Here is a 25078-nt window from a genome sequence, read left to right as displayed (position 1 = left end):
AAAAAGCCAGCGGAATTTACATGGATTTGGTAACAATGAGAGAGCCTTCAACAACTTCAGAACCCTTTAAAGCGAGTTATGGCTGGTTCGAAAAATGTAAAAAAAGATCTGGAATACACTCGATAATCCGACACGGGGAAGCGGCAAGTTCCAATTCGAAAGTCGCGGTGGAATTTATCAAGACATTTGCCTTGATTATCACCCAGGAAAGTTACATCCCCCAGCAAGTTTTCAACTGCGATGAAACTGGTCTTTTTTGGAAAAAGATGCCCAGGCGGACATTCATCGTGGCAGAGGAGTAGGCATTACCGGGGCACAAACCTATGAAGGACCGCTTAACGCTAGCGTTGTGTGCCAATGCCAGCGGTGACTGTAAAATTAAGCCGCTACTGGTGTACAATGCGGAGAACCCGCGTGCCTTCAAGAGACACAACATCAAGAAAGAAAACCCACAAGTGATGTGGCGCGCTAATTCTAAAACTTGGATTACGCGTATTGTGATGACATTTGTGCGCCTCATTTTCGAAACATTTTGAAGGGGATGCAAAAACAAACAACTCTTGATGCATTCGTTTTGAAGACTTCAGGGAGCGTCCGGGTGGTGTCAACCTGTAGAACTAAGGTAAAAAAGATTAAAACAAAATTTGAATTCAGTTTTGTGTGAAGTTACATTAAAAGATGTCTGTATATAGTTATCCAAGTTAATTTAGATTTGTTTGTTCGTTTACAAGTGCCGTGGATAAAGACCCCTGAACTCCCCACCTCCGCCTCCGTGTATGCCGCTGTGTCTCCCCTCCGCGAAATGCGTCTAATTTTACTTCTATTAAACCCATTTCATTATTATTAAACCATTCGTTATTTATTACTTTGTCAATATATGGCAAATTAGAAGAAATAATTTTTCTAATCCAATATCCTGTTTTTGGTGTTTTTTCAGAGGGTTGGAATGAATTAATTTGTTTTCAATTCATTTCAATGGGAAACGTTCGCTCGAGTTACAAAAAGCTCGACATACGATCTCAGTCTCGGAACGGATTACGATCGTATTTCGAGGTACCACTGTACGGGTGCAGTGGCTTTTTGCTCTCCAGTTTGGTGTTTTGTTTTCTCAATCTTATCGTTATTCTCTAACATCTGCGAGGCAAACTTTTTCTACAGTCGCCAGGATTTAATTACTCTCGGGAGGAGATGCGATATATTCATCACAACAGATTACCAACGGACCTACAATATCCCCAAGGACATCTCGAGACCACCTGTACATACACAACGAATGGTGCTGCAACAGTAGGATCATTAACACTCACTGCTCCCCGGATTTAGAGCTCATGGCAGTACGGTGCAGGCCCTTCTATCTACCTTGAGAGCTAACGATTGTCATTGTAATGGCTGTTTACATCCCACCGGATGCTAACGTTAGCACGGCACTTAGCCTCCTGCTAGCGACTATAAACAAACAGCAGCTTGACCACCCTGATGGAGTCTTTATTGTCGCTGGTGACTTCAACAAAGCAGGTTTAAAGACTGTTCTGCCTAAGTTCATCCAGTACGTGAAGTGTCACACCAGAGGAGACAAAACAAATAAAGATAATAAAAACATGGCCCGAGGACACCCTTTCTCAGCTGCAGGACTGTTTTTCCTGCACGATTTGGGAACTTTTTGAAAACCACAAACTCCAGAACTACACGGACACTGTACTTTCCTACATCAAAAACTGCACGGACAACGTCACTGTTAATACACGGATACGGGTTTTTCCTAACCAAAAACCCTGGATGACCAGTGAGACACAGGCAGTCCTCAAATGCTGTAACACTGCCTTCAGGTCAGGGGACAAGGTACAATACAGCGCTGCCAGAGCAGAGCTGAAGAGAGGCAGCATATACAAGGAAAATTGAGGAGCACTTCACAGGAAATAACCCAAAGAAGATGTGGCAGGAATACGACATATTACCAATTACAATGACAATAATGTGTCAGTTAACGCAGATGCCTCACTAGCAGAGGAACTGAACCGTTTCTTTGCCCGCTTTGAGACTGACAAATCAGACCCAGTCTCAACACATCCACTAGCACCCTGCAGCAGTATACCAGAGCTTCAGGAACATGAAGTGAGACAGGTAATACGGACTGTGAACACCAGGAAGGCTGCTGGCCCTGACGGAGTATGTGGGAAGGTGCTCAAAGCCTGTGCTGACCAGCTGACTGGTGTTTTCACAAAGATCTTCAATTGTTCCCTGCAACAATCCATCATCCCATCCTGCCTGGAATCTGCCACCATTATCCCTGTCCCTAAAAAGCCAACCATTGACAGCCTGAATTATTATAAGCCTATTGCACTTACGCCTGTGCGTAAGTACAAAATACTCATGAAGTATTTTGAAAAGTTGGTTGCCCGCCATATCACCAGCCCCACTCCTCATAAATGGAGTATGCGTAGACAGGGTCCAGTCCTTCAAATTCCTGGGGGTCCACGTCACGGACAAGCTCTCTTGGTTTACCAACACCACGGCAGTGGTGAAGAAGGCAGGGAAACGACTCCATTTCCTGAGGGTACTCAGGAGGAACAACTTGGACACTAAGCTTCTGTTAACCTTCTATAGAGCCACTGTGGAGAGCATCCTGGCATACTGCATTACAGTGTGGTACGCTGGAAGCACGGCAGCAGACAGAAAGGCCATGCTGAGAGTGATCAACACTGCCCAGGAGCTCATCGGCTGCTCTCTGCCCTCACTGGATGACATTGCCAGCCCTCACTACCTCAGCAGAGCATTGTCAAGGACCAATACCACCCTGGTCACAACCTGTTCCAGCTGCTGCCCTCTGGCAGACGCCACAGGTCTCACAAAGCACGGACAAATAGACTTTAGGACAGTTTTTTCCCACAGCCATCAGGACTCTGAACTTGCGTTAGCACGACACACAATCCCTTCTGTGCAATAACTTTGGGGTGTACAATAACAATGTGCACTATCTTAGATTGTGCAATATTTTAGAATTTACCTAGCCAGGATGTGACTTTTTATACTTTTATATTACTACAGACGCTCCCCTACTTACGAACGCAATTGGTTCCGAGCGATTGTTCATAAGTTGAATTTGTTTGTAAGTTGATTCAGTGCTACATTTTGTATTATAATTTGTTTAAGGCCGATAGAAGTATATTGAAGGTTTATACAAGTACATTTGTATGTTTAAGGCTTGTATAAGTAACACGCATTGGTTTGTACTGAAAAAAAAACATTTAATAAAATGGAGAGAATATGTACAGTACTGTAGAGAGAGAGAGATTTACGCATTAGAAACTGGCCAAAAGAAGCGACCTAATGACAATTGCACAGTTTTCTTCTTTTTTTCATCATAAATGATGCGGTAGCACTGTATGGCATCATTCAATTGATTTGCAAACTTTGTGCAACGTTCAATATTTGGGTCCTGCTGCTCGATCTTTCTGTTTATAAATGGTTCTGACGGTCGAACGATTCAATGCCCGTGAAACGCTCACCACTCTCACGCGCATCAAGCTTCGTTATTATTGCCACTCGTTTCAAATGAAATGGCTTGCCTCTTCCTTGCAACTCCCTCAATAGAAGCCTTTAGCTTTTTACCAACCATATTCAATATTGGATGCATGAGATATTTAATGCTACAAATGGAAAAGGTTCTTTGCACACTGGAGATACATTGACGCACTTCCGCATTGCAACGAAGAAGAATGTAGATGCTGGGTGAGCTGAGCTCTCACAGCGTCAGGCGTCGGTATTAGCGGCGGAAAGAAGTACTACTCCGAAAAAGGCGCGAAATACAAAATTGGACTTGCGAACATTTTTGGACTTAAACATAATTTGCAGACATGTTCGTATGTACCGTTGTTCGCAAGTTGAATGTTCGTAAGTAGGGGAGCGTCTGTATTTGTTTTTTTTTACTGGGTAAACTCACTTTGTGGAGTAGCACCACCAATTTCGTTATACGCAGCTGTGTATGATGACAATAAAGGCTTTTGATTGATTGATTGAGAAGGTGTACAGTGGTGATTGACTTGTGGGTACAATTTACAAGTGGCAATATTGGCTTTAGATAGTTGGTGAGCTAAATACCAGGTTGAGTAATAACAGAGAAAAAAACAGGTTCACTTAATCTACCTACTTAAGGGAAGGGGAAGTAACCCTAACCCTAACCTGATCTCACAGGGTTAGGGTGCCAAAATATATTTATAACAATTATAAATATAAAACTCAGCCATATGTGGCTACAGAGCTGTGGTTTGCCAATCTCTGATTTATCTATTAATCCTTATAAAGCGTGAATTTCTTCACCTTCTCGAAGTGTGTAAACTTAAGCTTTCATTTGTTAGAGCTGAAAGCAGAGTTGATGATGAATCGTTGTTTTTACATGATGTGCCTAAACGCACCGCGTGGCTGATTGGTCGTAAGGTAGGACGACTTTCCACGTCATTTACAAACGTCATTTTCGGAAGAATATGCATAAAATTTTATGCATAAAATTTACCGCATCTTCCCAAAAGTCTGACCAGCTAGTCGAAAATAGAGCGGCACCCTCTAATTGAACGGCACTACGGGGGAAAGTTTGAAAAATAGAACGGCATGCCGTTGAAATTGAGGTTTTACAGTATATATAAAAGTCAAAGTATTCAAACATGATCTTCTGTATCCGACATAAAGAGTTGGCTAACAATGCTGGGTTCCATAACATTGTCAGGGTCAGCGTTATCGTCATGGGGTCTCGTAATAGTGAATCCAGCTTTGACGAAAGTACAAACTACAGTGCTCGCCGAGACTTTCGCCCAGGCAACGACAATCCATTCCAAATCGTCACGCAACTCATGCGAGCCGGTCCCTGTCTTTGTATGGAACCTCTATGTTGACGGTCATCCGACATTCATCAATCCCAAACCGTTTGCAAAGCTATTCCTCCTTGCTGTTAAATTGTGTTTGATCCATGGCTTCAATCCATTTTCCAAGCATTCACACCTGCATTCTGTTGTCCTTCACGTCAGGCATTTCCTCTGTATAGGTCTAAAGTGCTGTTTCTATGAGTATTGAGTATTTTTGAGGATTAAAAGCACTACGAGCACACGGAAGTCAAATGCCTTGCCACTTGCCTGGGATGTTTTGAATGGATGTACCGTAACGCTTGGAAAACGCGGGAAGGCTATTTTTAGGATGAACGTCCGATGGGTTAATCTCAATAAGTAGCGTGTCCGCAAGAAATGAAACTAGTCACTCAAGCGGTCAGGGTCATACAAAAATTTGAATTGAGTGCACAAACAAGGCACACCAACTGATTGGAAGCATCAACCATTTTAGAGAAAAAATTCAATTTTTAAGTCTATAGGTGTGAAAATACGGTAAATAAATAAAAAAGTGGGGGGGGGAGGAAAGACGTTGTCTTCCTCCATGGGGGGGGGATGTCCGTGATGCGAAATGCAATCCGAACAAAACAGGCAATGGCAAGACGTTGTCCTTCTCGGGCCTTTTATATTATTTGCCGCATCATTTTTCTACAGTAAAATTTCGCTTCTTCGGCCCCGAGTTGCGTGGCAGTGCCCCAACTTCCGTCATTTTTTATCTCCTGTCTTCAGCCGGCAAGTTTCAGCGTGAATTTTGAGTTTTAAAAAGATTTTTTGTTTGGATACTTAATAAAAAACATCACAATGTACCGCGAATGTTGAAACCGCAAAGTGGTGGGGGGTGACAGTAATGGGGTGGAAAAGGAGGCAACTATTTGGCAGCTGACTAAACATAAACACAAGCGCACATAGAGGAACAATTTATGTTACGTCACATCAAACTTCTGCCGCCTGATGAAAGTGCGCAAGCAACGGCCGCTACAACTAACACATCCTCTGGTCCACAACCACCAGTCAAAGTCTACTAGTTACATAGTGCCGGTCCATCAGAGTAAAAAATATTAACGTTTTCAATCTCACCCTCCTAATTGAAATTAGAAAAGTTCTTATTAATAATAATTGCTATTATGCTTGGGACTTGCCGTCGTGGGTGTCGTTCGTGCATCGACCGCACCCCCACACAATTTTGTCTTAAGTTGTTGGCCGCCCTATTAGCTGGTCCGCGGTGAGACAGTGGCAGTAGCTGTCCGCTCTTATTCGTTTTTTTGTACTTTATACTTTAATGTTTTTACAACTTTCTTTGTTCTATTATAAGGTTTCTTTCTGCTAGTTATTTTTTGGAACCTTTCAGCCATGCCTTCACTGTAATACACATGTGATTAGCTCTGAACAATACGCAGCAAAAAGAGCAACACCTCGATGCCGCTGTAAAGCCGGAGCTGGACAAAAGTGCTGTGAGAAGAAGCGACACTTCAGACCAATCATTCCATCTATTATTGAGTAAAGTGAGATCCCTCCCCAATAAGATAGAGCTGTCGGCGCTTTCCAGGCCGGAAACAGAGTATCTGAAGTGTTGTACAGTGGTACCTCGACATACGATCGTAATCCGTTCCGAGACTGAGATCGTATGTCGAGCTTTTCGTAACTCGAGCGAACGTTTCCAATTGAAATGAATTGAAAACAAATTAATTTGTTCCAACCCTCTGAAAAAACACCAAAAACAGGATATTGGATTGGAAAAAATATTTTATTTCTTCTAATTCGCCATATATTGACAACGTAATAAATAACAAGTAGTTTAATAGTAATAAAATGTGTTTAATAGAAATAAAATTAGACGCATTTTGCGGAGGGTAGAGACAACGACACACGGAGGCGGAGGGTGGGGTGTTCGGGGGGACTTTATCCACGGCACTCGTAAACGAACAAACAAATTTAAATTAACTTGGATAAATATATACAGACACACTCAACATATGTTTAATGTAACTTTACACAAAAATGAATTCTAATTTCGTTTTAATCTTTTGTTACCATCGTTTTCCGGGTTAGCGGTTTGCCACGCCTCCACCCTCGCGTTCGCTATCGATGGACTGTTTGCTGTCGTATTTCCTTCAAAATATTCCGAAAATGATGCACACAAATGTCCTCACAATAGGATAACGCACGACCACTTGCCAACGAGAAATAGGCTTGAATGAGCGATCGCGGGAGCTTCTTTCCTTAGAAAGAATTACAGGAAATACAATAGTTGAGCTTACCCACGTATTGATTCTGGGTAATGAAGTTTTATTCTGAGAAAGGTTGCCATTGCCTATGGGTGTTGTGTGCACGAGTATACTTCATTACCCAGAAAGCCCTCTTTTTGCCCGCGCATGCGCGTTGTGCGTTTCCTGGTCGTATAGAAACTCGTCTGAATTAATCGTTCCGTGCTCGTAGATATTGTTATACACGAAAGATATGCAAAAAAGACCTGGCTTGGTCGCATCACGAAATTTTGATCGCATGACGGGTGAATTATTCGATCGAAATTTCCGCCGTAAGACGGGAATTTTGTATGACGAGCGGTCGTATGACGAGGTACCACTGTATATGCGTAACTGAGCTGGCTCGTCAATAAGTATGGAGAAGCAGGAAGTTTGCCCCGGAAACCGTAGTGGAATACATGAACCTCTTTGCCTTGGTTATTGCACAAGAAGGTTTAAATTTAGTATAACGTAAGATTAGAAGTGTGTGTATCGGAATCTAAGTTCATTTAAGTTAAATCCAAAGTTTGTTACGTTTCAAGCGCATCTTTCAAGTGACTCTCTCTCTCTCTCTGTCCCATCCACAAACGTTGGATAAAATAACGCCTCATTTTATTATTAAACATCATAAACACTAGTTACTTGTTACTCTGTTAGTAGATGGTAAATTACAACCAAAACAAATGCTTCTCCATTGTAATATCCTGTTTTTGGTCTTTTTTTCAGAGGGTGTGAACAAATTAGTATTTAGTTCATTTCGATGGGAAATGTTGATTTGAGATACGAGTAAATCGACATACGAGCTCAGTCCCGGAACACATTAAGGTTGTATTTCAAGGTACCACTGTATTGGCAAAGCCATGTGAACTAATAAAATGTATACCTTCATTACATGGAGAAAACTAAACAAAAAAGACATACTCACTCTGATTCTTTGAAGTAAACAGTGTCTCGAACAGCATCAACAAGCAGCTGGTGCTCAGGAAACCGTTTCCGGTAAACTGCTACCTGTGGATTGTTGTACTTCTTGCCGATGAGATTTTGAAGGTGTCGATAGACATTTTTAGGCTTCTTCACTGACTGAAAATGTAATAAGAAACCAAGATCATCAGACATGATTCTTAACGTAGAACACAATGGATTAATGATTAATGTTATGACTCATTTAAAAGAATGACAATAAGTGAGTTTGTCATACCGCTCCTAGAGCATTGTCACCAAAAAGTCTTTCATTCTCCTTGAGACACACAACTGCAGGTGTTTTCCTTCTTGACTCTCTAAAAATATAACAAAGATGATGATGCAATAACAAGTTTTATCAAACCAAGTGCTTATACATGTCACCTCGTGATTTGACCCCTTCATTTAAGTTATGGACACTTACTTATTGAGGACAATTTCCATTGGCACACCGGGTTTAACAATTGCCATCTTCATCCATTCACTCCCTACATCTATCGACATGACAGCCATAGCATCTGTAAAATATATAGACGACAAATCATTTAAAAAGTAATTCACTGTCCAATCCCATGCTCAAAGATCACTGCTGTAATTCAGAACACCACAAGACAAGAATAGTCCTAAAATGTGATCATACCTGTGCGAGAATGAAAAATTGCTAGAATAACGCAGATGGAAGCTGCCAACGGAAGCTTTCTTCCAATCATGATGAGCTGGAAAAACAAGCGACAAAAGTAATAGAAAAGTTGATGCTAGACATACCCAATTTAAAAGTTTATTTTCTCTTCAAGCCTTGTTTTCCCCTTGCTTATATCGTTCGTACTCAATTATGTTTAGAGCACACTGTTGCCACATAAGTAGACAGCATAGTATTGGCGATGCAAGGTGTAACAAAAAGAATAAGAAAATACGTGACTTTCTTCGTGTTATCAGCCTTTGATGAACGCTTTAAAACGGATGAGTAAACACACTTGTCGTTGTGTCTTGCTTCAGACATAAACCTGTCGAACCGAAAATCGTTCAAAAAAGACGCAGCAGGAAGTTTGTCGCGCAATTAGGCAAAAGAATCATGCATGCATCTAGTCTAAGAAATTAACATCCAATTGTTAGCTAGCAGTAGTACATAGACAAAAACGCACGACAGACATAGACGTACCGCTCTTTAGTATATACAACCGGTGGCTGAAGTCACAACAATCTTCTTTCGTGTTCCTTCGGAGATTAGAACGCCACTTTGGACAATATACATGAAGCAGTTACTTTTTGACAGTGGGTTAGGGGACAGCTTTAAACCGGACTGCCTTCCACTGCAAGAGAGCACCGCACGCGGCGTCGCCTCATTGGATCCGCAGAAACTGCTGCTCGTCTAAAAGGGTGAAATAACCATCAGTATTATAATTTAGTCAGTTCTACTTCCGATTACAGGTTTATGTTCTTTGTGAATAAACGATACAAACTATACATTAAGTTAACTAACTGGTGAAATGCACACTCATAATATTTTTGATCAGATAAATGATTATATTCTTACCAAAGGAAGTATTTACGAGTCACATAAAAAATATAAATTATTTTGTGATCTTAATTTGAAATGAAATTTCTTTGCATCTGAATAGTAACTTGACACAAACGGTCCGTGTGCAAAGCTCCTGCATTTAAATACCCTGCCCTTAGCGTTCTACGCACAGGTCTGTGATTGGTCCACGTGCTATGATGGATAACGTAAACACAGGCAGTTGGTCCACGTTCTCAACTAAGGCAGTAACCGACAGGATAGATCTTGGGTTCGTTTAATTGCACCGTTCCACGTTCCTCGAAACACTGCCCGTTTCTTTGTAGTAAGAACTCAACTACATGAGTATATGCTCGTGTTCTTAGAGAATGCCTTCTTGTTGAGAACACGAAAAGTACGGATTGGCAATAAGTGGAGCGGGAAAAACTAAGGTTGCGAACGTGCTAAAATACAAAAAAATACTTCAACCTTCGGGGCTTCAGTAAATCATGTTTTTTTTCTATCTGAGATATTGAGATATTGATTTATTTGATAAGGGACAGCACATATTAATAAACGTAGTTCAGGGCTGCCAACTACTCCGGAATTTCAGGAGTTTCTCCGTAAATGCAACGCAAACTCCGGGGCTCCGGACAACCTCCCTAAACTCCGGAAATCCCCAAAAATGTTCACTTTTTTTTTTAAGCAACCATTTCGGAAATGTACCAAATTTCCAATTTAACTGCCTCGAAATTCACACCATCGCTATGGCTTCCACGATCTTGATTCAGCTGCACCGTAAACCGGAAGAATTTGAACACGAGTGCATTGTGAATCATCCGAGTTACAAGTTCTGACGAATGATTCGTCCTGTCCGGCTTCAGCGTGGCAATCAATTAAGAATCGATTGCATAGGTAGCCTCTATCGCTTAAACATTTTTGTTTTCATTTTTCTCATAAGGGAGGTAAGTATTATGAAGGCTGATAAACCACCAGTCTTTTGTTTTGAAACCAATCCTATCATTTGGGGTTGTTCAAAAGGAAGTAGGCGTACACAGCATTGTCTTATCAATATACCTCCTCGGAATAAGTACAAAATGAATCACAATTTGGATGAAACTTTTAAGAATTCCAGACACTCGCATAACTTTATTGCTTCTTATTTGACAAAATATCCCATGTTGACGCCATCTCCAAAAGGACCGACATTTGCACATTGCAGAACATGCATGTGCGACTACAGCGTGACACATTCTGGAATTACTGACTGTAAAACACACGTAGAAGGAGCCAAACACAAAGATAATGAAGAGAAATATTTCTTATAATCACATGTATTCTTTCATTGCTTTAAAATAAGCAGGTAGGTAGGTAGGTAATGTAGGTCCTTAGCTTTCTTTTGGTTTGTGATAGAATTTGTAGAAGAGAGGTATTTTTTGTATGTGCTGCAATGAACAGCTAGGCCGGCTTCTTTTATTCTCTTAAGTGGACAGAAGAAGGTACAAACTTGATTCCAAGACAATAACACAAAGTGAAAACAGAACATAGAACAATATCACAAATTAATACACACATGGACAGAACATTTAGACAATACAGACCAGTCTTGGCCGAGTGACTGCATATTTTCAACCTTGACCACAGCATGCAGAAGTTCCCCATCTTGTGGAAGACTTCCTGTGTGTGGTTCCAGTTTTATCCTACTCTACAATGTATTTTTCTTGCGTCTGTATCAGTTTTTGCTACTGCAATCAAGATGGCGCCGCTCAAGTGGCAGCCAGTAGCGGTAGCTCCGTCCGCTCTTGCTCGTTTTGTGTTTTTGCTGCGTTTCTGTCTTTTTTATTGCATTTTGGTATTTCTTAATAATTTCCCATATACTTTGCTTTGCTTTGTACTTTGTGCTTTTTGCTTTGTTGTTCTGTGGCCTTTGCGACTCGGCCCCACCCGTTGTGCGGCTTGTTTTTTTGTGCTCGTCCTAGACGTCTTTGGAGCCGTTCAGCCGTGACTCCGCTGTCATGCACGCAGGATCAGCTGTAAGCAGTAGACAATAGCGCCAAGAGAAGAGGCAGTGCTCCAGACCAAGCATTCCATAATTGTTATGGGAGCCTGAGATCTCTCCCCGGTCAAATGGAGCAGCTGCCGACGCTTGCTAGGCTGCTTGTGTGCTTTGAAGCCCACCACGGGCCTCTCCGCTGCTGCTGATTAGGTGATAGGACATCTTAGGAGGATCTAGGAAAGGAAGATGATCTTTAAAACCTCCAGACTACTGAGGGACTGTGTGGTAACCTCAGTCTCAGTCTGCAGAAGGTCCCCCCCTTGTGGACTTCCCGTGTGTACCTCAGTGGCGGTCGGTGCATTTTCTCGTAGCGCCTTCAATGTATCAATCCAACCCTCAAAAACTATTTTATGGCTATAAAACCTCTACTGCAGCTAGAGCTGCGACACATACAAAATAATCAATAAATCAATGCACAAAAATGGGGTAAAATCCACTTCCTAGCAGCATTTCATGATTAAATACAAATACTGGAGCTTTTCACACATTAAAACCAGTCCAGGGGGGCGATGAACGTCAATGGCGTACGGGCAAACATTGCCCGAAAATGGGGGTAAAATCCAGCCGAAAACAGCATTTATTGATTAAATACAAATACGGGAGCTTTTTAGACATCAGAACCGGGCCCGGAGAATCATTTCCCCGGTAAAAAAAAGACAGCAATGAACGTCAATACGTCCATACGTGAAATGACAAAAAATGCACTAAAATTTGGTAAAATCCACTTCCTAGCAGCATTTATTGACTGAATACAAATACTGGAGCTTTTGAGACATTACAACCAGGCCAGGGGGGTGATTTCCTCGGGAAAAGACAGCGATGGATGTCAATGGCGAAACTGGGGTAAAATCCACATCCTAGCAGCATTTAGTGATTAAATACAAACACCCGAGCTTAAATACAAACGCTGGAGCTTTTCAGATATCAGAACCGGGCCCCCAATTGAAATATTATTTAGGAATATAGCCATATTATACTCACTAAAAATTCTTTTTAACTGTACACAATATCCATCCTCCTTTCTTTATTCCTTCTTTTCTATTGCCATCGAAGCTAATGATGAAAGTCGAGCCTGTCCTGTCATATTTCCGGCATTGTGGGTGGAGTTTGCGATCTCTGGCTGCCTCTGGCTGCCAAGTCAAAACAATTTAAGAGTCCTTCCCAGATCTTCATTGTGAAATTGCGACTGGGTGTGGGGTCAAGGTTTAATCCAAGTCAAACAATCAACAGTCCTCGGATCCATGTGTGAGGCCAGGGACTGGGTGAGGTGTCGAGGTTTAATCCAAGTCAAACAATCAACAGTCCTCGGATACAGGGCAAAACAATTAAACGTCCTCGGAACCAGCTGCAGTGGAGAGTGACCTTCGAGTTTGTTTCGGTAACAATTAAAGTAAGCGTTTGTCAAGCTTATAATAATAATAATAATAATAATAATCGGACATAGGCCCTGTCGTCATCATCAACAACAAAAACCTAATTGTCATCACACCCAGAAACTGCGTATGATGAAATTGGTAGTGCTTCTCCATAAGGTGCGTTTTCTCGGCAAAAGACCTAAATAAGTGATAGTTACGGATGTGAAATATGAACTGTATTCTTATATTTAATCTTGCACCCTTCTGCACTCTTATGAATTTAGTTACTAGAATAGAATTTTTACTGACACCTACAGGTCAAGGCCTGTCATCACTTTGTATATAACCCACCCCTTTCGTGTTCCCGCCTAAAGTTTGTCTCCGCCTAACTTCTATTAAATACCATCACCGACCGAGCGGACGGCGTATCTGGATGGGGGACCTCGATGTGGACGCTAGCTCTGTCCGTCCGCTCGCCCCCTTCTTAGGAAGGGTGGGGGCTAGCCAAGGGGGCTAGCCAAGAACAAAGGAAGCGGACCGAGCAGCGACCATTTTGAGAGCGGTCGAGATGGGGCCTCCTTTCCAGATAACCTCCATTCGGCCGGGAGTCAAAACTACCACGTGTTTTGCTGCTTCCTCTGTATGAAGATTATTGTCGAGGCAACCCAGCTTTGACAACGGACTCGTAATTTGGAATTCTGCCGTTATGGATACCTCGCATCACCGCCCCGAGCGGGTCGATCGTTCCGAAAAAGCGTTCGGCTAGCCAGCGATACCGCATCGTCAGAGATTTGCCGGTGTAACCACGTTTCTGTGATGAGAATAATGTTACAGTTCCTAACAAAGCTGTTGGTAGCAATTCAAAGTTCCAACTCATCCATTTTATGGGTGATGGATTGGTTGGTCAAAAAGATACTAGGAAGCGGTGCTCGGTGTGGTTGTTGTCCTAACTTAGGAGCAAGGCCCGCTCGGCATCCGCGCTTTTGCTTCCTCTCTCTTCGCCGCCTTCGACGTACTTTGAGTGGGCTGACTATCCACGGAGATCCTGGAGGTCTCGAGATGTCCTTGGGATATCGTAGGTCCGTTGGTGGTTCGTTGTGAAATCGGATATATCGCATCTCCTTCCGATAGTGATTAAATCCTGGCGACTGTAGGATAACTAATGACACCGAACTGGAGAGCATAGAGCCGCTGCGTCAGTGCACGCCGCCATCTTATAATGTTATTATGATACATTAGATAATACATACATCTTATACATCTTGTAATGATTAATATTTCACATATACATATAATGATTAATATTCCACACATACATATAATGATTAATATTCCACACATACATATAATGATTAATATTTCTTCGTTATACGCACATATATAATAGTACCCAAAATAACTCCAACACTTAACTTGAGCTGTATTTGAATTCGTGCTGAACTCACCATAATATTATGTTTGCTTATTGAATTGAATGCTTTTATTGTCATTATACAAGTATAATGAGATTTAAAGATTTCACCACATAGTGCACAAATAACAACAGACAGACAAATAAATAATCTATAAATAAGAAATGAATAAATAAATAGTCCAAGTGAGCTCAGCAGAGCGAGGCGGGCTTGTTCCGTCAAAAGTCCAGGATGAGTCTCACGGTTCTGGAGATGTTCAGCGCCTAGTTGCACCACTCGCTGAGTCTATGGATGCAACAACAAATAAGCAAACACATAGAAAATCAATATATAGTAATGATAAATAAATAATCATGAAATAGTAATAAATAAATACGTGGTCAACATAAGTATATATTGTAGTAATTGTATATTTTTTATATGGCACTTTTTAAAATTATTTTATATGGCACTTTTTAAAATTATTTTATATGGCACTTTTTAAAATTATTTTATATGGCACTTTTTAAAATTATTTTATATGGCACTTTTTAAAATTATTTTATATGGCACTTTTTAAAATTATTTTATATGGCACTTCTTAATCTCACTTTTATCAACATTGGCACTTTGACTTACCTTGGCCCTTAATTTAAGCCTTGAATAATCAGCATTTTACAGAGTGAGCAGGGTTAGGGTTACCCCTGATTCCCCCCTCCGAATTCCATGATCAGTTCTCCCAGGTGGAACATTGGTCCAGGTGACATTTATTTTTTTGTATATAAGAAAATATTTTTTTTGTTTATGTAACAAAATGCACATTTATGTAAATAAATATTTGTAGTTCTAATATTTTTCAATATTTTTTTATTAGATGTGACTTTTCATAATTATATTTTGCATGCAAAGTTTGCCCTTCCTTCTTTGGGGATTATAAATAAAGAATATATATATTTTCCCCCCAAAAATGTAAAATACAATTATGAAAAAATGTAAACATTTGTTTATAAAATCCTTTAAAAAAATCACTTTAGTATATATTTAGCACTTAATTTAATAACGTCCAAACCCTCCCCCTTGAGAAGGAATGATGATATGATTTCCCATTTTTTCTCCATGCTCTAGTCCAACACATTATATTTTAATTCTCTGGGAATTACCGTATTTACTCGCATATAAGCCGCCCGAGCGCATGAGCCGCACCCTGAAAATGGCCTTGAAATTTACAATTTCTCGCGTATAACCTGCCCCCTTTATTCCTAATTTTCACCTCCATATTCGTGGTTTTATTAGGGAGTACAAATCTTAAGAAATTCATCACAAGTGGTATTTCTGAGATGCTGTATGAATCAAAAGCACATTATTAGGGTCAATATCATAAGTTAATATGCCTGTCTTTGCCAAATATCAAATTATTCAACTTGATAAAAGTAATGTCAATCTTGATGAGAACCTGATGCTTTCTAATTCCAGAAATTACAATTTTCTTACCAGAAGTTTAAGATGTTGTGGCAGCCATATTGCTTCTAATGTAAATATGTTATATCTAAATTCTTTCAATGGTTAATATTTCTCCAATAGTTGTCACTTTCCAACAAGAAATCTACACGAAAAAAATCAAAGTGGAATTTTTCAAAATCAAGGCTACTCGCGCCTGGCCAGTCAGAGCACGTTTAACTAGGTTTAGACGTCAGTTGCCCATGTCCCTATGTTCCTATGCCCGGAACCTAGGTAAGATGGCTGTGCCGAGCGAGTTTTTTCACATTTTGTTCAAGATACGTACGTTTTTTTTCTTGAATTTCATTAATAGACGTCAAAATAAATTTTGTGTATCTTTTTCTCTATTTTGAAATAAATGACCGTATCGGCATTCACTTGCGTCAGGACGTCACGGCGCACGCAACGGGTGCCAATTTGTCGTGACGTCATTGTGTCACGGCGGCCTCAACTTGCAGTTTTTTTGCATGTCGTGTTTTTATGCGCATATAAGCCGTACTCTCGATTCAGTCATCTTTTTTTGTCTGACAAAAGCGGCTTATATTCAGTCAGAGTTGCTGTGTGCACTTGTGAAGAAAAAAAACTAAGAATATAGCAAGTTCACAGGTTGAGGGAAGATATAGGTGAATCATATTGGTGGAATGAATAAGTAGATTTTATAAAATGAATGAGACAACTTGGGGCAGATGGGCAGAGTAGAGCTGAGTTAGCAGTTGGAAATAAAGAAAGTGGTTTGAAGAGAGGAATGGTGATCGCTTTGAGAGAAGTGATTAATCGGATGACATCGAAGTGTCAATGATTGTGTTATTGGTTTCGGAATGCTGTTTGAAGAAAGTGTTTTTCGGACAAAAGAATGTTTGGTGTAAATTGTTGGGTGGCTGTTGCCGAGCGGAAAGAGAGAGAGAGAGAGATGGATGGGGTTGTCTCCCCCCCACGAGCACTCCCCAAACTCTACCAAGCCCCCCCCCCCTCCCGAGTGTGCGAACATGTTGTTTTTTTCCTTAAAATTGACATTGTAGGAAATTCTCTTTAATTACAATTGGTGATACAAAATTTGAGACAAATAGAAGAGATCAATGAAAATAAATACTTTGATTTAATAACAATGACAAATTATTGATTGATGTAATAGTCTACTGTTATGAATTGGAAAAAGAAAATCAAAATTGCTACATTTAAAGGTTATAGTAGAGTTGATGATATAAAGAATTGATCACTAAATGATTTGATGGATAATTAATAACTCAAATTTAATACACTTGTGGATGCCACAAGTCAAATGTTTAGAAACTGGTTTAATTGCTTAAATCTATCAATTGGAAAAATAGGATGAATATCTTTAAAGTGTAATTACATGTTGACAAGATCAACCTTCCAAATTCAATGGTGACAAAAAAGGAAAAGCATTATTTGCTTTGATTTAAAAATCTAATAGGAAAATCAATAAATAAATGTATGTGGATTTGAATGTTCAGAGAGTATCCCACATGTTTTATCAATACCATAGAGATCAGCTATAGGAAAACTTAATTTATAAATCACCAAAGAGGGATTTTTTTTTTGTGTGAATTTAAACAATTTTTTTTAATTATGCTAAATTGGACTTAACTTTTGGAGAAAGTGGTAACTTTTGGAGTAAAAGCCTACTTAAAATGCTTTCTGTATTCAGGTTTAATGAGACAACTGTTATAATTAGATACAGCTATATGGGGATTGAAAATGCAGAGCTGCCAACTACTCCGGAATTTCAGGAGTTTACCCGGAAATGCAAGGCAAACTCCAGAACTCTGTACAACCTCTCTAAACTCAGGAAATCCCCCAAAAATTGCCACTTAAATTGTTTTTTAAGCAATCATTTCAGAAAAGTACCACATTTCCAATTTAAATGCCTCAAAATTCACACCATCGCTACGGCTTACGCCATCTTAATTCAACTGCACTGTAAACTGTAAGAATTCGGTAACACGAGTGCATTGTGAATCATCCGAGTTACAAGTTCTGACGAATGATTCGTCTTTTGCAACTTCTGCACAAGAAGTTGTGCATTCACTCCGGATAAACTATGGAAATGGGACAAAGGTACTCCTGAAATGGCTTCGATGGAGGTTGGCAGCTCTGCAAATGTTTTATTAGAGTAAATATTTCCTAGGAATAATATGACCATAATTATTAAGGTATTTTTCTTCTTTTTATATCATGTTTACAGCGATTTCCAAGTGAATACTTTATCTCGTAATGTTAGGTGGTTGAAGTAACATTGGGATTCCTGTTAATAAAACTTTGATGAGGACGACTTTATAATGTTAATATAGGCAACATAGTTTTAAATTAAAATATTTTCAACTAGTGGTGTGCCTTGAGATTTTCTTCAATGCAAAAAGTGTGCCGCAGCTCAAAAAAGGTTGGGAAACACTGGTATAACAATTTAGCTGTGTTCTGGCAGTTGTGAAGATTTTACCAATTTGATCATTCCTGGCCTGTGTAGACATCCTGTTCCTTTAGTTGAAATAAAGGTGTTATATTCTGAGAATCTTTTACCTCAACAAATGTTTAGGTTAACGCCCACTTTGGGTGGAGGCAATGAAGGCTTTAAGAAATGGGGTCAGATCGAACTAATGTTCATGCAGTTTTCTATTAAAATTTAAATGAGTTAAAATTACATTTTTTTCATCATCTGGCTGCTAATTTAAATGATTTTATGAGTCTGACAGCGACATAACACTCCCAATTAACCTGGATTGACAGCTATTCGTGTCTGTGGTATTGCCTCACCAGAGCTTTCAGAATAAAGAAAAGAACACCCCGCAGTATATAAATCTCTCGGGAATCTAGCCTCAAAAGACGGCGATGCATTACGCGCATTTGCAAAACCAATTTTCCAATGACCACGCGTATTTATCTATTTCGTCGTTCGAGAAGTAAGAAGAAGAAGGAAGTGACGTAATTTCCGCTCATGCGGGGTATCCAAAAGTCCTGACACTGTTTCAGGGAGCAATCTTGTCTTTTAAAATTGTGAATTTCACAGTGGCCTTTTGATAAACGTTAATCTTTTTTTTCCGACAGACCTTTTTTTCCCCACGACGAGTTCTACGTCTAGACACGGCTGTTGAAGAAATAAAATGAACGTCACTTTCTCCCAAAAGATTGTTTGGGTGGATCTTGAGGTAAGTCTAAACAACCTTTGAGAATTTCGGGATTCAGTAAATTGGTGAACTTTTTCTGAAACCCCCCAATCTATCGATCTAATTTGCAGGAGTGTGCTTTGGTTTGTAGAGACTAATATATTGTGCTTGCGATTCAATTTTGTGATTTAATACATACATTCTTTTCTTAGTTGACAGGCTTGGACATTGAAAATGACAAGATTATTGAAATGGCATGCTTAATTACAGACTCGAACTTGAACATTTTGGCAGAGGTGACCCAGATACTCTTATTATTTTGGTTTTCGTAGTTGAATTATCCTCAAGTCTGAAGTCAGATTTCCTATCTTGGTAGGGGCCCAACCTGATCATAAACCAGTCCGATGAAGTATTGGAATCCATGTCGGAGTGGTCAAAAGAACATCATAGCAAAGTAAGATACATATTATATATATTTCAATAATAGGGCAGCTATAGAATTTAAACTATACAGTGGTACCTCGTCACACGACGTTATACAATATTCTCGTCTTACGACGGAAATTTCGATCGAATAATTCGCCCGTCATGCGATCAAAATTTCGTGATGTGACCAAGCCTTTTTTGCATATCTTTCGTGTATAGCAATATCTACGAGCACTGAACGATTAATTCAGACGAGTTTCTCCTAAGCATCGACCAGGAAACGCACAACGCGCATGCGGGCAAAAAGAGGGCTTTCTGGGTAATGAAGTATACTCGTGCACACAACGCCGATAGGCAATGGCACTCTTTCTCAGAATGAAACTTCATTACCCACAATCAATACGTGGGTAAGCTCAGCGGTTGTATTTCCTGTTATTTTTATTATCTAATACGAGGATTAGTATTATATTACTTCTCGTTCGCTGCTCCTAAGAACATCAGCGGCACTGGCTCGCAATTCGCTCTTTGTAATATTTCTGGTCGCAACTCTCTCTCATAGGCGCCGTTCAAAGCGGTTGCAACCAGAGCCATTTCAACGAGGGAGTTGCGAGCCGGTCTTTATGAGCGGCGGAGCGATCGCTAAAATGTACTACAAGACTATTTCTCGTTGGCAAGTGGTCGTGGGTTATCCTATTGTGAGGACATTTGTGTGAATCATTTTCGGAATATTTTGAAGGGAATACGTAGTACAACAGCAAACAGCCCATCGATAGCGAACGTGAGGGTGGAGGCGTGGCAAACCGCCAACCCGGAAAACGAAGGTAACAAAAGATTACAACAAAATTAGAATTCAGTTTTGTGTAAAGTTACATTAAACGTATGTTTGAGTGTCTGTATATATTAATCCAAGTTAATTCAAATTTGTTTGTTCCGTTTATGAGTGCGTTGTCGTGGAAAAAAAAAGGAACCCCACCCCCCAACGCCCCCAAACGTCTCTGTCTCCCGTCGGCGAAATCTGCCCAGTTTTAGTTAGATTAAACACATTTTATTACTATTAAACCACTAGTTATGTGTTACTTTGTTAATAGATGGCGAATTAGAAGAAATAAAACATTTTTTTCCAATCCAATATCCTGTTTTTGGTGTTTTTTCAGAGTGTTGGAACGAATTAATTTGTTTTCCATTCATTTCAATGGGAAACGTCCGCTCGAGTTACGAGAATCTCGTCATACGATCTCAGTCTCGGAACGGATTACGATCGTATGTCGAGGTACCACTGTACTCTATAACAGGGGTAGGGAACCTATGGCTTGGGAGCAGTGTTCCCTCTAAGCTGCGCGCGTGCGCAATTGCGCACTACTCTCGTCCTCGCTGCGCAGCAGCAATCATATGGCGCGCAGTAAAAAAAAAAAAAAAAAAAATCGGATTTTTTTTTTTTTTTTTTTTTTTTTTTTTTTACCCTTTTCCCCATAATGGCGCCGTTTAAGCGGCAGCAAGTGGCAGTAGCTCTGTCCACTTATGTTTTTCGTGTTTTACAGCATGTTTTACATGAAAAATGGACAGGTCGCCGAATGGACGTTCCGCCGAACGTTCATTCGGCGACCTGCCCGTCTGTCAAACGTCCGTCGGCGAAACGTCTTTAGGCGAATCATCCGAGTACCGATGATGTCGCTCACACTGGTACTCAGTGCGCTCAGGGAGGTTGACTTTCTGCTCAGACCAACGAAAAATTAGAGGGAACATTGCTTGGGAGCCATATGTGGCTCTTCTGATGGGTGCATGTAGCTCTTCGCTAACCTGTGAGGTAAAATATGTTTTTAAACCGCTGGTGACAGAGCCGAGTCCCGAATGCACCAATAGGAGCGTCTCGTCGGCACTATGGCACTGACAGTACCTCTAACTTTAATCATCTTTTTAAATTATATTTTTATTAGACTTTTCTGCATGCATATTTTCATTGGTTGGCAACTGCGCAACAGTGCTGTCAAAATAATTAATTTAGTACTTTAAAAGTGGTAAAATAACCCCCAAAAAGTCACATCTCATTTTCACATTTTTACACTAAAATTCTGAGTATGGCTCTCAAAGAAATAAAATTTAAAAATAGGAAATGTTCATGGCTTGTTTAAGGTTCCCGACCCCTGCTCTATAATTATTACTTGTCACATGGGTTGTTTCATTTTTTTGGGGTCCAGGTTTATTTTTTTATGACTACTCATCTTATTTTTTAAATTGTATGTTCTTGCAATTAATATGAGATTTTCCTGTCAATTTTATATTTTGTCATTTATTAAGACATTTATATATTTACATCACACACAAATAAACGAGTGTTTATATCAAAAGCATCCATTAAAAAGTATGCCCCCTGCAAAATGGAGGCTGCATGCAATATGGAAACTGGCATTTTTACTGTTCCTTTACTCTATAATGAACAAGGGTCCAAGGCACATGAAAAGCATAATTGAGACGCGGTTCCCTCATAGTATATATACATATGTCATGGTAAACACTTATTGGTAGAAAATTAATTGCAATTATTATTATTATTTCTTTTTTTTCATTTTCTGAACCACTTTATACTGGGTGCGGGGGTGCTGGAGCCTATCCCAGCTGACTTCGGGGCAGAGGCAGGGGACACCCTGTATCGGTGGCCAGCTGATCGAAGGGCACAAAGTGACGGACAACCATTCACACACTCATATCTAGGGGCATGATGTCCAATTTTTGCTTTCAGCTGGCAAAAATTAATTTTAATTTTATTCTACGCTCAAAAACTAAAATTAATTTAGTGGGCGAGAAATTTAAATTTTTGGCAAAAAAAAAATGTTTTCCTCATAGCCGACAGGAGGCCAGTGAGTTTTGGGGGATTGCCAGGGTTAGGGTTAGGTCGTGGGGGGTGCTGGAACCTGTCCCAGCTGACTTTGGACCAGAGGTGAGGGGCACCCTGATTTGGTGGCCAGCCAATCGCAGGGCACAAGGAGACAAACAACCATTCATGCTCCCACTCATACCTAGGGGCAATTTAGTGTCCATTCAGCCTACCATGCATGTTGTTGGAATGTGGGAGGAAACCGGAGAACCCGGAGAAAACCCACGGAGGCCCGGGGAGAACATGCAAACTCCACACAGGTGTATGAACCTGGATTTGACGACCCCAGAGCTGTGAGGCTGACACACTAACCACTCAGCTGCCGGGCTGCCCTAGTATATGTGGTATCAATATAATTGGTACTTTGTTGGACTTGGAAACAAATCGACTGGATCCAATTTTGTTCGTAAGTAGAGATCCTAGTGTATTCATCTACGGGCAGCCCAAATTTATGGTTAGCACGTCAACCTAACAGTTAACAGATCGAGGATTCAATCCTCAGTGTTTTGCGACCATCATGTGTCCAGTTTCCATGTTGTCTCTACTCTCGTGAGGCTTTTCTCTAGGCACTTTTGCATGCTAAACTGGTTGAACACTCTAAATCTAAGTATTAGCAAATTAGCTTAGCATCACAGTGTTTGTTGATAGCACTGGGACACCTCATCTACACAGATACTCCGGTCAGAGAATGAGACAAAGACACACAGATGATTCATCAGCTCCCTTTATCTAAATTCCAAGTAATTGACAGTGTATCGCATCCATCTTTCGGAACGCGTTACAGTCAACTTTTAGACGAACATTGAAAACTCCCCTGACAACGTTCGTGGTATTCCATACAAAAAAGAACTACAACTCTAGGACCCCAAGCTGTTCACCCAAGTGCCGAAAGGACCCTGAGCTGCCCACTTAGGTGCCTGAACGAAAAGAAACAATATAACCTACCTTTTATGAAAACAACGGAAAACATAGAAAATCTATAACAGCCGCCCCCAGAATATCATGGCTATTATGTAAGAACTTAAATTTCCTAGACCGCATTAAGTCCCGGTGTCAGTTGAGTCATCCAAAATAGCCGGCAGTTGGACTAGACGTGCCACTGGTCGCAGGTAAGTCTTATGTCCAACTTGGACCTCAGCTGATCGAATACATCCATCAAAACTGCCATTCAGCTTCACCACATTTCCAACAGGCCAGTGAACTCGGGGAAGCTGAGGATCCACGATCATCACCACAGTGCCCATGGTGATATTTTTGGCAGGTTGTTGCCACTTGTGCCGCACATGCGGTGATGGCAGGTAGTGACGAAAGAACCTCGCCCAGAAGTGCTCTAACATCACTTGGCAGTGGCACCAGCGTCTCTTAGTGAGGGCGTCTGCAGCATAGGACACTTGCGGTAGCGAGGCATCCCGCCCTCCCAACAACATACTTGGCGTCACGGGAACCGGATCTGCGACATCTGATGACACGTATCCCAATGGCTTGGCATTGAGGATTCCTTCCACTTCGGTTATGAGGGTCAGCAAGACTTCTTCAAAGAGTGTGCCGATGACCACTCGCAGAGCGTTCTTAACTGACCGAATCTTGCGCTCCCAGATGCCGCCAAAATGGGGTGATGCTGGGGGATTAAACTGGAACTTACTCTGTTGCTGTACAAGCCTTTCTTGGAGTTGTGGTTCCATAGCAGCGTAGGCCTCACACAATTCCTTCTCTGTACCTCGAAAGTTTGTCCCCTGGTCCAAGAGAATCTCTGAAGGGGCGAACAATGAATCTTCAAAGCCCCAAAAGGAAGGACTCTGCATCCAGGTTGGCTAATAGATCCAGGCAGGATAACACAATGGGTTGTCAGGCATTTGAAGATAACTCCCCAATGTTTCGCATGGCGCCGGCCGACCTTAACATTGTATGGGCCAAAGCAGTCAACACTCGTGGAGAAGAACGGGGGTTTGAGGATCCGCAGGCATGCAGGAGGTAGGTCCCCCATCTTGGGCACAATCGGTTTTCCTCTCCACTTCCTACACAACGCAAGATCTCTGATGAGTCTTCATGGCTTTTCTCCCTCGGAGGACATCAAAATCAAATCAAAAGCCTTTATTGTCATCATGCACAGCTGTGTATAACGAAATTGGTGGTGCTACTCCACAAAGTGTGTTTTCCAAGTAAAAACAAATAAGTAATATAAAAATAAAGTCACGTCCGGGCAAGGTAAATTCTACAATATTGCACATTGTTATTGCACACCCCGAAGTTATTGCACAGAAGGGATTGTGTGTCATGCTAATGCAAGATCAGAGTCCTGATGGCTGTGGGAAAAAAACTGTCCCCAAGTCTATTTGTCCGTGCTTTGTGAGACCTGTAGCATCTGCCGGAGGTCAGCGGCTGGAAGAGGTTGTGACCAGGGTGGTATGGGTCCATAACAATGTTCCCGGCTCTGGTGAGGTAGCGAGGGCTGGCAATGTCATCCAGTAAGGGCAGAGAACAGCCGATGATCTTCTGAGCGGTGTTGATCACTCTATATGGCTTTTCTGTCTGCTACCATGCGTCCAGCGTACCACACTGTGATGCAGTATGCCAGGATGCTCTCCACAGTGGCTCTATAGAAGGTTACCAGAAGCTTGGTGTCCAAGTTGTTCCTCCCGAGTACCCTCAGGAAATGGAGTCGTTTCTGGGCCTTCTTCACCACTGCCGTGGTGTTGGTAGACCAGGAGAGCTTGTCCGTGACGTGGACCCCCAGGAATTTGAAGGACTGGACCCTGTCTACGCATACTCCATTTATGAGAGGTCTGA

The 25078-nt window shown here is 41.0% G+C and overlaps 1 protein-coding gene and 2 long non-coding RNA genes across 4 annotated transcripts in view; 1 reads left to right on the top strand and 2 right to left on the bottom strand.

The window, feature by feature from the left end:
- hyou1 (hypoxia up-regulated 1) overlaps positions 1-9772 on the bottom strand; it is a 99093-nt gene extending 89321 nt beyond the window's left edge. For both annotated transcript variants that reach the window (XM_077593249.1, XM_077593250.1), the window contains exons 1-6: positions 9612-9772; positions 9237-9446; positions 8718-8793; positions 8502-8595; positions 8316-8394; positions 8043-8197 (exon numbers count right to left, since the gene is read on the bottom strand). In XM_077593249.1, coding sequence (XP_077449375.1) covers positions 8043-8197; positions 8316-8394; positions 8502-8595; positions 8718-8787 — 398 coding nt within the window. In that variant the 5' untranslated portion in view covers positions 8788-8793; positions 9237-9446; positions 9612-9772. The remainder of the gene's footprint in view (positions 1-8042; positions 8198-8315; positions 8395-8501; positions 8596-8717; positions 8794-9236; positions 9447-9611) is intronic.
- Positions 9773-14230: 4458 nt separating this feature from the next.
- Positions 14231-18801, bottom strand: LOC144068438 (uncharacterized). Its single transcript, XR_013298184.1, has 2 exons — positions 18639-18801; positions 14231-14680 (listed from the first exon to the last, which is right to left on the bottom strand). It is a non-coding gene; the product is annotated as an uncharacterized LOC144068438 (long non-coding RNA).
- Positions 18715-20731, top strand: LOC144068437 (uncharacterized). The gene is made up of 3 exons (XR_013298183.1): positions 18715-19035; positions 19206-19289; positions 19370-20731. It is a non-coding gene; the product is annotated as an uncharacterized LOC144068437 (long non-coding RNA).
- Positions 20732-25078: the final 4347 nt, after the last annotated feature.

The sequence above is a fragment of the Stigmatopora argus genome, chromosome 22 (genome assembly GCF_051989625.1).
Source record: "Stigmatopora argus isolate UIUO_Sarg chromosome 22, RoL_Sarg_1.0, whole genome shotgun sequence".
In the NCBI taxonomy this organism is placed as follows: domain Eukaryota; kingdom Metazoa; phylum Chordata; class Actinopteri; order Syngnathiformes; family Syngnathidae; genus Stigmatopora; species Stigmatopora argus.
Note: the sequence above shows the minus strand (reverse complement) of the source record. Positions and strands in the feature narration are given on the sequence as shown.